We start from the raw sequence: 13088 nt of genomic DNA on the forward strand, positions 1-13088 counted from the left end.
TAATCGTATTCCTGGAGGCGGATGCCCCACCTCTCAATCCTTGGTGGCATCTTGGTATGCGGGTTCCCAAACAATGAGAGGAGTGCCTGATGATCAGTGATCAGCGTAAACTTCTTTCCGATTATAAAGTTATGAAAATGCTCACACGCCCAGACCGCTGCCACGCCTTCCCCCAGAACCCCTTTCTCCCATTCCTCCCTCATCAGACTCCGCCTCCCCAACGGAGGGGGCTGAGAGTCTTAACCCCTTAACCACCGGGTAACAGTGGCTCCATGTCATTTGGGACAACTTGAACCTGTCCTTTAGTTCACTCTGCGTTCTGGGGAGAGGGCAAAGGGAAAAGCAAGGGCGGGCTCAAGGTGTCAAGTGTGATATGGGTCCAGTTGGCAGCTGTTCAATTACAACTAGATTGTTCATGATGAAACATATTTGCCATTGATTAGGTAGTCTTTAGTAATGTGTTGAAACCTAAAGCTTTGCTATGTGCAATCCGTTTTATTGTTATTATTTTATTCTGTAATGTTTTATTTTTAAAAGTACAAAGGTTTGCAAGAGGAAATACTTGTGTTTTAATTTCCTTTGTAACATTAGATTTAGAAACTATATATGTTACTAGCTTTAACTTTGTAAACTAAGCAAACAATTTACAAAGAATATACCATGAGTAACTCTGGCTTAGTCCTCACTTACTACAGAGTAAGCCAGAGTTACATCTTTTAAAATCGAAAAGCCCTGTCCAGACGTAACTTAGACACACTAATAAAAACGTCTTTGAATGAAGTTATAGGACCATAAGGGAGTATAACATGTGTTTAATATAAATCAATATGGTTACAGCATGCGTATCCCTTTTGTATCATGGTTTGGACAACAAACATCTGTACTGAATGAGAAAGGTAAACCCCAATGTCAAACTAGCATAGAAGGAGACCATGGACAGTGGAAAGGGACCTTGGAGAGGAGGGTATTTATGTGTACTGTGCTGTTTGCATGCTCACCTGCTTGTTTCTCTCAACCACAGCAGATGCCTGAAGGACCAGCTGCAATCCATAATTGGTAGCCTACAAAGAAAAAACAGAAGACAGGGTCAGTAACTATGATTCTGTAAAATGTTATTCATTTAAAAGTTTAAAAAAGGGATGGTCTTCACTTTTGGGTGTGATATGCTGTTAGAAATAATACATATGTGGAAAGCTTGCATTAATTAGTAATCTTTGAGGATCTTATAAATCAGATATAGTCACCTGTGTTCTGTGTTAGAAGCACCAATTATATGTAACCTTTCAGCAGTTCCTTGCAAAAAAAAGTCCACTTTTTGCACCAATTAACTAGGGTTGTGGGGGGACTCAAGAGCCCCACCAAGCTGGCGGCTCCCATGTGAGCTCCGTAGTGCCAGAAACGCCTCCTCCAAAATCCTGACTTATCCTGGTGGCCTTCCCTCCACATAGTGGCCCACCTCGCTGCAGAACTCGTCAGTAATCCCCTGTGGAGAATTGGGCAGAAACAGGAGACTGGGCAGTGCAGCAAAAAGGAGCAGCGCCCTCACTGGGACAGCAGTGTTGCAGCAAATGGCATCAATGACCGCATGAAGGCGGACTGAGCGGAGCTCCTCTGTAACTGCGGTGGCCTAGGAGAGGCACCCTGCCCCCCAGGGACCCGTTACTAGGGCATTCCTCTGTGTCGACAAGGGACCTTCTGGACCTGCCTAATATGTGGATGGGATGCGGAGGCTGGAGGGCCAGACCATGGTGTCCAGTGGATAGCCACTGCAGCATTGGGTTTAGCCCTGCTTGTGCTTGCTGTGCGCCATGTTGCACTGAGGGGGGCAGGGCCAATTGCCTGGAGTCTGCTGGGCTGCGGCGGCCGATAAATGCCTGGGGGCGAGGGGTGCTGCATCCCCCTCCCATCATGACAGCACCCTGAGAGAGGCATCCTGAACCTGTGGAGCCAATGCCAGGACCTTTTTTTGCGTTTAAGCGGGGGCTCCCCCAAAACCCGATCGGTAGACACCATCACAGTACTGAGGCTACCAACGGGCTACAAGGAACCTCTGCACATTGAAAGGGCAACAGCAGGGTGCCGCGAGCGTGAATGTGCGCTCGGCCCGGACACGCTCGAAATGGGGAAGACAGACAAAAATCAGCAAAGCCTTCCTTTGACCCCATGCCCTTATCTAAAAGGTCCAAACCAATGGCTGATACAGCCTAGAGCTTCGGGAAAGAAGATGCTGCCGAAGGTAGAGTCACAGCTCCTTCGACAGATATGAAAGAGATCTTGCTTCAACTGAAGGCTGGCATAGGCAAACTTGACTCCAAAATGAACGCCTTGGCTTATAATGGGGGTACTTCTACAAGTGAGACTGGACAAACATTTCACCTGAATAGAGAAGGTAGAGAACCGAATATCAGACCTGGAAGACATGTGCCACGTCCTCTTCAAACGTTAAGCTGCTGGAAGAATCTCTCAAGGCAGTGATGGCGGAAAATGAAGACATGGAGGGTCGTGCTCGAAGGAATAACATACGGCTGCTAGGAGTATGGTAAGTGCAAGTGCAGGGGCAGATGGAGAAATTTGTGTAAAAGATCTGCAAGGAAATTGCTGGTCGGACTTAACTATCGCGCTTGTTCGTAGTGAAGCGCAAGCACCGAATACCTGCTACCACACCTATCCCAGGCTCCTCTCCACACCCTCCCCTCAGAGCCCTATTATTGCCAGGATCCTTAATTACAGAGACCAAGATCCCATTCTGAGGTTGGCCAAGCTTAAGGGGCATCTAACTTAAGATGGTGACCGAAAACAGGTTTTTCCAGTCTTTTCTGCAGCTGTTCAGGCATCCAGGACAACATTAGCGGGAGCGAAATGCTTACTTTGAGAAAAGAATGTCAAGTACTCAATGATGTTTCCCACTAAGCTGCGGGCACTGGGGCGGCAAAGTACTATTTTTCACTACGCCTGGGTCAGCTTCTAACTTCGCCATAAGGATACAACCTGTACACTTAAAAAATTGACATGGGCTCTGAGGACATATCTTCACCCGAGAACCAGCAAAGGGGGGACACTGGTGAGCCTCTCCCCGTCACAGAGGAGGGGAAGTTGTATTGAGCACATTGCATAATTAGTGTCATGCATTCATGATATTGCTGCCACCTTGGTTGATTCAACTGACCTTCTGCTTGTGCCGCATACTTTATTGCTGTGACAGGTGGCGATGGGATAATACCAGGTGGATCGGGGTTGCCTATGTGGGAGGAGAAGAGTACGGGGATGGGCTATGTTCAGTTTTTACAAGTTTTACTAGACTGGCAGGTCAAGAAATGGGCAGATTAAGGTAGGGAGTGGGGGTGAAGGCATCATGGAGCAAGACGCAGACAATAGATTCAAAATTCAAACAGAATTGTTTTATTAACTTAAATGTCAGGATGGTTGAAGGCCTAACTTGCCCTATGCTAAGGTGGGATTTCCCTACCTAAAGAAACTAAGGATAGTCTGAGTCAGTAAGTTCAACTTTAAAGTCTGACTGTGTCCAAAACCTATACTTCTCCTCACAACTAAAGCTAAACAATATGTAGGGATGCCAACCACAAATCAAATAGTGTTCAAAAATAAAGTTCTGAGCTTCTTCCAGCTCTTGGCTTGTTTTCCAGCTCCCCCTGACCAAGTTCCAGACAGTTTCACAAAGTGTCGAGGATCCTTTCCCCAAGACAACACGGTTCAAAAGGAATCTCTAGGTTCCCTTCCCCAGGAAGGCAACACAGTTCAAAATAAAGTGGCCTTGGAGTTCCCGTTCCGAAGGCGACAATCTTCTACTGTAAAGGCCTCGGGATTCTATTTTTAAAGGCGATACCAAAACTCACAAAGTCTTGGGTTTTCCCTTCTCCAGACATCAGCTCGTCCAGCTTATCAATTCACAGTCTCTTAATATTCAAAACCAGTTACAGGTCAACATTGCACTCCTGTTTCCTGGACAGGTTTATACAGATTGCTTTCTTCTGCTTCCCTTAAGCAGTCTCTTTCACACATGCAGATTTGTTATCCGTATGTTTCTTTAACTTTTACAGATAGCGTATCCCCGTTCTAGGCACTGTTGTTGGACCTCACATCACAGTTCACACAACCGGGAAACCTAGGCTTTCCTGCCCACACAGGTTCTTCTTTCTCTGCACCTGTGTTCTGGTTCACATTCACTTTCCTTTCACCAGTCTTTTGGCTTTGCCACAATGTGTTTTCCTCGTGTGTTCTTTCATACAGTTCAATCCATAGTGTGCTCTTTCCTTCACCACATTACTTTCACACTCTTCTGTAATATTCATTACTTGCTTTTCATTGTATTTCATGAGATTCGTTCTTTGTCTTTCAATATATGTCACGAGTGCTTCACACCAACTTGCATTCGATTCATAGGTTTGTCAAAGCTTTCCTTTAGTTCAGTATTCAATAGTTCTTAGTTCATATTCTTTCACTTGCATTTCACTTGCATTTCAACGTATTCGTATAGTTCACTACAACCCTTCACTTTGTGTTCACTTTCACTTGCACATCTCATTACGTTAATTCGCAATTACTTTTGCCCTGTTAAGCCCCCATGAGCACCCCGTACGAGTCTTCCCTGGCGGCTCCTGCGGATGGCTTCTTTCCTCTTCTTCTGCTCTGCACATGGTCTCCGTAGTATTGCAAGCTGTGCTCACACACTGCTATTCCCGCTGTGGGCTGCCGGCAGCTCCGCTCACCTCTCGAAGATGTTGCCGGTATTTTAGAGCAATAGGCTCCCTTCCGTGCCCCACAGCTCCTGCAGTGGGCACCCGAGCAGGGAGGCTCCAACTAATGTGACCCTCTCACGGTCCGATCCAGCCTCGGCGTCACAGTCTCTCCTGGGTATATGCCGGCGTCCTGGCCTCCAGGAAGGTTCCTCCTCAGCAGCCTCCATCTGAACAGGATTTTTCCCCTCACTGGCCCAATATGCTCAGCCTGGCTTCTCACCTGCTGGTCTCTATTTCCTGATGGTCGGCCCCACCTTTTCATGCATCTGCAACCATTTAACAGGTTGCAGGTGCTTTAACAGGTTGCAGGTGCGAGTCCTTAAATCCAGTTGCCTGACCAAAATTATTGTTGTTCTCTGGACATGCCTGACCCTTATAAAGTCTTCAGGCCTCTTCCTCGTCTCAGTACCAGAGTGGTGAAATTAGATGTTAGTGTGGACCACTCCTAGTCGCCCGTCCTCGTCCCAGTACTATAGTGGTATGAATGAGGGAAAAAAAAGGGAAGTGATTTGCAACAGCCTATAAAGGCAGGGGGAGGGTAAGGTGGGTTATTGCAAGGAAAAGGGGGATACCATGTCTCGTCTGTGGACATCCTCTGCCCAATCCCTAAGGACCCTCCACTCAGGTGATCCTCCCTCGAATGTCAACCCTCAGGGTCAGGATCCAAAAGCAATGGCATTTCCCTGACCACCTGAGAAGGGGATGCAAGGGGAGTAGGTGTGAGGATACCCTTAGTTTTCTCACATACCCTTCCCTTATGTGGGTTGGACCGCAGTGCTTCATATGGAGACCGGGAGAGAAAGTCCACGTTGCCTTGCTCTCGACCCTTCTGGAGCATAACTGTTGAAGGTCCAAGAACCACCACATAACCCTAGGATTGGATTCCTTCCTCTGACTAATCCACACCAAAGGTGAGTGGTCTATAATCAGTTGAAACCAATTACCCAAAAGGTAGCATTTGAGATGTATCACTGTCCATTTGACTGCCAGTGCCTCTAACTCGATGACTGAGTAGTTTTTCTCCCTGGCAAACAACTTCCGACTGATGTATAATATCGGGTGTTCCAATCCGTCGTGGTTTTGAGATAAAACGGTTCCCAGGCCCATTAAGGAAGCATCAGTCTGGAGGATGATTTCCTTAGTCGTGCCTAAAGGGAGTCTTCTGAGGAACACTTCTAGGGCAAGATATGTTAAACTAGGAGCGCCAATGGGGACAGAAGGGGGGATAAAAGTCAGCTACATGCCAAATGTAAAGGGTCGCCCCACGCCCAAATGATGATCACATTGGTCAGCTGGAACATTAGAGGGAGTAACCATCCGCATAAGGCCAGGAAACATTGATTGTACATGAAAGAACATAAAATTAACATTGCTTTTCTTCAAGCGACACACAGTGCCTCAGAGTCCAAATTGGCTGTCGAGTGGGGATGCCACAGGTACTATTAGTCCAGTTCTAATTACCCCTGAGGTGTGGCTATTCTAATACATTGTGCCCTAAGATTTAGGCTACGGGAGGTGACAAAAGACGACGATGGCCAATTCCTAATGCTGAAAGGCTATACTGAAGAGGCGCCAGTTACTTTCCTCACCCGTTATGCCCCCGATTTGGATAATCCAGATTTCTATAATTCGGCAGTGGATACTCTGTCGACATTGGAAGACTCCATGATAATATGGGGAGGAGACTTTAACACTGTTCTTGACCCGGTAAGGGATAGAACCTCAGCAAGCATCAGAGTGGAGTCTAAAATGGCTCACAAAATAAAACAAATCTACAGCATGTCTGATTTGGTGGATATATGGAGGCTATGTCACCCAGAAGACAGTGAATACACTTTTCACTGTTGGGTTCATAATACAGCTTTGTGCATCAACTTTCTCTTACTTTCCAAGCTACTGGCAACACAAATGGGGGACTGTATGATTCTACCACGTATGCCGTCAGACCCTTTCAGCAGTGACATTAGAAGGCATTGGGATAGACATGCACCCTAACCGGGGTTGGTGGAAGTTTAAACCAGAGGGCATGCTGAATGACGTATTTAGGCATGACTTACGGGATGAAATAAGAGTTCTTTTTTTTCCACAAACAAGGGCAAAGTGGAGTCTCGCTAGTCCCCAGGGATCTATCATCCAGGTGGCCAGGACACGGCCATCGCTATTGGATCACCTGGATGGGGGGGGAGGGGTCTTCAGGGAGTAGAAGTGGGACACCGAAGGGTGAGACGCGGTATCCCCTCGTTGTAACACCTTTTCCCCCTCCTACCTAGTAGGATATTTAGAAACTCTACCCCCACCCCCTTTTCCAACACAAACACTTTCTCACACCGTGAGCGACAACGGACTAATACCAGAGCCGTTTACCTGACATGTCTCAACACAAGGGTCAGGCAGAGTCGGGCAATTGTCGACAACTACACACAGCGGACTACCCTTTCCCTTCCCCATACGGATAAAAGGCGGAGCACAAGAGCACACTCAGAGCAAGGCAGAATGCACGAGGAAGTAGCCATTCCAGGATGGCAGTTCAAACGTAGGAGAACAGCGGTGAGACCTGAAGGCACGTTAAGCAGGGAGTTGCCCTTGCCCTTTTCAACACAGACGCGCAAAGAAACATAAGACCGGGAATTGCAGCTGGCAAATCGTGCGACGGATGTCAGCAGTACATGGAATCCTCCTGCACTGATAGCCAGGGCTGGGAGAAGCTGTTGCCATTGTGCTACCATCCTTGACTCCAGCGGCAAATAAACCGCCAACGAGTTCAACACAGCCAATGAGTCGGAAGAACCCTATTGTAGACCGGACTGTGTTAGGCTCAAGGTTGCAGTGGCAACATTAAAAAGATAATTAGACAAGAGGTCTTTTGTGAACAAACTTGGTACCAGACATACAGTGGTCCGGCGCCACATGTGCGCTCAGTCCAAGGTCTCTGGCTGGTACCCCTCTCCTGAACAAAGAGACTGTGTTGAACATTGTGAGTAAAGAAACTACAAGTACCAGCTACTTGACACATTGCATACATTTTGATATTGTGAAACAGGCATTTGCCCCTGGGTGAGGGGAACGACATGCGAACTACGATTGTGTGAAATCCGTGCGTGCCGTAGGCTAACAGTGTGACCGAGCGAGACGAGATCGCCCTTCGGAAGTCTGTTTGAATTGACAAGTGCTCTGGTTGGTCTGAGCCCGACTGAGGGAGGCTGGGGACTGAGAGAAGGATTGAAGCCTGGATGAGGGGGATCCAAGGGTGAAGGGTAATCACCCGACGTAAAGGTTAACAGACAGAACTTTTGTTTGTTGTTTTGGCACATCAGGTTTGTACCAAAGAAGCCCAGGAGTGTGCTGTGCTCGATAGTCCTGACTTGTGCCGTGCTAAAAACATGGGGAAGGGAGACCCCCCTCCATAACTTCCTGACTTATTATTTTGTGAACACTTGTTTCTTTTCTTGTGAACATTATCCCACACTCTTGTAGAATAGCAGTAAGGATTGGCAATATTTATTTTTAGTATAGGCCCTTATTATTTGACTAGACTTCACTAGGACTGTATTATTATTAGATTGTCGTAGCTTGCTCCCATCTTAGATTTAGATTAGGTGTTTATCTCACCCATTTTACAGTTTAATGAACACCCTTGAACTGTGATCACTTGTGTCTGTCTTACTTTGATGCCCCCTTTGGGAATACTCGAAGGGATTTTTATATATATGTATATATATATATATATATATACACATACACATATGAGGAGAACGTATAGCCAAAGAAGCAGGGAGCATATGGACTATTACAGTAGATCTAGAATCCAATGAGCAAAGGCTGGGGGTTAGAGAAGACATATCAGGAGACCGGGAGCAAGGAGGCACTAGCAGTCATACAGCAAGACTTGCTTAAATTCAGATAAAATGTAACTTGGCATCATCAAGTGCAACAATATGGTGAGGGAAAAAGACCTGGTGCATTACTTACTGGCAACAATGCTAGTGGAGGGGAGTAAAAGTGAATGCATTGATGTTGTTAAGGAAGGTGGTAGTGACCCTAAGTTTGTCACTGTTCAAATCGCAGAGGTGTTCCTACGGTTCTAAAGTGACGTGTATGCACCCAAGGGGAAAACAACATATGCCCAAATCCTGCAGTACCTAGAGCACATTGAACTATTTTGGCTGACTCCAGCACATCAGGAGTTGCTTAACCGGGATATTACAGTTGATGCAATTCTGGAGGCAATCAAGAGTCTGGCGGGATCTAAAGCCCCTGGGCCAGACGGCATATCCATCGAGTTCTGTAAAGCCTATGCCAATACCCTGGCTCCTTATCTCATAAAGGTTGATCAAGAGGCTGTGGACCGAGGAACCCTCCCTGCAACAATGAGAGAAGCCATAATCACCTTAATACTCAAGCCTGGAAAGGAGCCAGATCAATGCGGCTCCTATCGACCAATTTCGCTTATCGCTCATCAGTGTAGACAATAAAATATATAAATATAATCTGATTAAACCTGAAAGTCCAGCTGTCTCAGTCCTTCGTGATGCTGAAAAAGCATTTGATTCAATAGAGTGGCCATTTATGTTTGCAGTATTGAAGGAGGTTGAGGTGGGTAACCATTTTGTCTCCATGATAATAGTTCTGCATCATCTACCAATGGCAAGAATAAGTGTTAACGGAACGCTGCCTGACCCTTTGGGATGGGTAGAGGCACGAGGGAGGGCTGCTCTCTCTCGCCAGTGCCATTTGCATTAGACATGGAACCGCTAGTGGACCTGTTAAGTGAACAGCATACACACAGGGGCATTCAGCTATATACCCACAAGTCCATTATATCCTTGCATGCATTCGGACGACATGATGATGTTTATCCAACACCAACAGGTAAATCTAGCACAAATCATGCAGCAGCTGCACCGATTCGGGGAAAACTCCAGACTGCGCATCAATCACGGGAAGTCAGTATTTTCCCCCTAACCGATGGCACACAGCCATTTCAGGATGATTATGGGTTCAGATGGGAAAGAGAAAACCCTAGAAACCTTGAGATAGAAATCACAAGAGATTATGTATTACTTTGTTTGGGGGAACTATGGAAGGGCCATTAATAATCTGGAGCAACAGGTGCAACAGTGGCAGGGGCTCCCATTATCTATACTTGGGAGAACTGCGCTAATTAAAATGGAGATCCTTCCAAAATGTCTGCATTTGTTTCTGAACATTCCTCTGCCTTTCTCTAAGACTTTCTTTTCTCACCTTAAAAGCATATTATTAGAACTGATCTGGGCAGGCAAGCAGGCAAGAGTGAAACAGGAGGTGATTTCAGCACCCCAGCATATAGGCGACTGGCACTCCCGGACTTTGAGCGATACTATCTTGCCGCGCAGGCCCAGTTTTTGTCATTCTGGTATCAGGCCAGGCCGGAGAGGCCACACATTCGGTTTGAGAGAGCACTTGCAGCCCTGACTTGGTTACGTACGGCAACCTTTTTCGGTATTAAGGATAAGAGAAGTGAGATAAATGTTGCCTGTACATACAAAGCATGGAGGAGGATCTCTCTGAAATGAGGTGTCTCCAGTCTGTGCTCACCCTTACTACCAGTTAGAAATGTGGCCAGGATAGAAATAACGCTTGAAAAAATATGAATTAATTTCCCAACTTGGTCTGGACACATTTGGAGACCTTTATCCAGGGGGTAGTTTCTTAATGCTAGAGAGCTTTAAGGACAAGGGGGCACCTCTCTGCTCGACATCTTCATGTAATTTAGACTCAGGAATGAATTCAGAACATGGTTTCCATCATTCCCGACACACCCTGACCCTGCCACGTTCACACTACTTCCCGATGCCATGCAGCGTGAGGGTCAATTGGTTTCTAAAATATATGAGAGGCTCAACCAGGGGAACTCGATATATATATATCCTCCAGGCGCCGGTGGGAGAGCAGCTTGGATCTGGAGATACAGGACGAGGAGTGGTCTTAAATTGTGGGACAAACTAAGAAGGTTTCAATGAATGCTACATACAAACAGATTAATTTTAAATGTATACATCACACATACCATACATCAATCAAACTCCACAGATTCTATCCTGCTGTATCACATGAATGTCCACGATGTAAAAAATCAAATACTGATTTTATTCACTTGGAGGAGCTATGCCCAGGGATCTTGAATTTCTGGGTGAAGGTGTTTGCTGTGATTACCCAGATCACTAAAGAACATGATGAGTTGAACCCGATGATGGCCCTGCTGGGATATTCCCTAACCATTCCTGGCTTTGCAAGAAGGCTGGTCGGGCTCCTCTTGGTCCTAGCCCAGAGGAGGATAGTGATGAACTGGTGCAGGCCACCAGACCCAAGATTTAATGAGTGGTTATCCGATATAGTTTAATGACATGACATTTGAGGCTGCTTATACACGCACTAAGCCACTAAATGCACAGTCTTTAGAAATAAGGACCCAATACCAGAGCTACCTCCTTTCTTCCCGAGAAAACAGGTCTTGAATAGACCCTAGAAAAAAAGCTGCATGAAGAGGCGGAGGGACATGGAATGATGATTTAGATTGGTACACACTGCAATCTCGTTGATTTATGTTCTTCTGCTAGGTGTTTATTATTGTTACTGACATTGAAAAAGCTATACATACATTGTTTTACAAATTAAAAAATTACACCAATAAATTATTGACATAGAAATAAAAAAGACAAGAATCATGAAATAATTCAAATGTGGCCTGGATGCTATAACCCTGCCTAGATGAATCATCCGAAGGGATCTTGAACCAAGTCAGGCTCCCAGCTACATTAGTTAGGCGTCATTGGCATTCTGCGTTGACTAAAACACTGCTGTCAAGGACATGCTCATTGATATCTTGACTAATTTTCATACAAGGAATGGGTACTAACGATATCGGTTTTACAAGCTCCAACTTTTCCATTTTGCAACTAGCCAGATATCCTTCAGCACAGGTGGTGTGATAAATTATTCAATTCGACAGAACACAGTCTGCTTGTTCTGGCTATCATTGGACTTTCAGCAACTGTGGACAGTACTGTCCACATTTTAGGCATCTGTGGTGTGGTTTCTAATGCCCATTATCAAAATATTGTTTTACTTCTCTTCAGTATTTCTGGGAGAGAGTGTAGAATTGGGCTGGCTCCCAAAATGTAGTCTTTACGAAAAAGACCTGTGATGATTGCTGAAATGCCTGCTGGCTCTTGGGTGTTAATAAACTGAACACAAATGATAATTTCACATTAGAAACATTATGGGGCAAATGAATTATATGTGAACAGTGGCTGTATCTGTCATGCGCCTTTCTATGTGGTGCGTGTGGCCTAGATCATGTCTAGGGGGGGGCCATTAATCTCCCCGCCACGTTTTGCCCGCAGCGCATGCAGCAGTCTAGTGTTTCCACGTCTCCCCGGACGTGCTCTTAAGCCACGCCCACGCCTGCGCTCATTGCGTTGCAACCTTTGCGGGTTGTTTACCCGCTGTCTTTGGTGCCCAATGCTAATTTTTGCTTTGTTCTTTGCTAGGAACCTTTCTGCTGTGTTCTCTTTGTTTTCCCCTCAGTGCCCAGTTCCTCGCTGGACTGCCGCTCTCTCTCCTGCCCTTCACGCGGTGTCCTAGCCTTTTGCTGCAGTGCTCTCTCTCTTCTCTTTGCTATTCCCTTTCTGGATGTCGGCTGCTCGCTTTACCTGGGTCTGTTCCTATTATTGCATCTTGAGCGCTGATCTCCTTTCCCTTACGCTTGTCGGGTCCCATTCTTCTTTTCTGCCTCCCTGTTCCTTTTTTCATTGTGATACGTGTTCTCGGAGTTCCCGAGCTTCCCAGTCATAAGGAGCCCATCTCCCTTGAGCGATTCAGGCAAGTCACGGCTGGAAATTACAACAGCGACTCTCTTTAACAATCTAGTGGGATTTTTTGTGCCAGTTAGGCCTTTTCCCCTAAGGTCCCTTCTGGGAGGGAGACCCCACGGAAGCCGAGTCTGAAGCTTCCACTGTGGCTTCCTTTCGGGAGAGACACTCTCTGCCAAAAAAAAAAAGAAGGATTACCGCGCCCGAAGACCGCACTTATCCATCAGCTCGAGTTCAAGCTCTTCAGGTGAGGAGGAGGAGGAGAATATGGGTTCCAGGGAAGACAAGTCAGCGGGAGCTGACAGTTTGCAACACCCGCATATAGAAATGGCGACCGCAGAGCAGTTCCAGGAACTAGTCGCAGCAGTTCAGAACATGTCGGTTGAAATACAGAAACTAAAGGCAGAAAAAAATGTGTTGCGTCAGATGGTGGCTACAAGAGACCCGACACGCTGATTTACCCCCATAGCGTTAACTATCG

At 46.3% G+C, this 13088-nt stretch overlaps 1 protein-coding gene across 1 annotated transcript in view; it reads right to left on the reverse strand.

Moving 5' to 3' along the window:
- LRRC49 (leucine rich repeat containing 49) overlaps positions 1-13088 on the reverse strand; it is a 1414487-nt gene that overhangs the window by 1277154 nt on the left and 124245 nt on the right. The window contains exon 2 of the mRNA XM_069624757.1: positions 999-1061. Coding sequence (XP_069480858.1) covers positions 999-1061 — 63 coding nt within the window. The remainder of the gene's footprint in view (positions 1-998; positions 1062-13088) is intronic.

The sequence above is a fragment of the Ambystoma mexicanum genome, chromosome 11, assembly GCF_040938575.1.
Source record: "Ambystoma mexicanum isolate Mex_15411 chromosome 11, UKY_AmexF1_1, whole genome shotgun sequence".
In the NCBI taxonomy this organism is placed as follows: Eukaryota; Metazoa; Chordata; class Amphibia; order Caudata; family Ambystomatidae; genus Ambystoma; species Ambystoma mexicanum.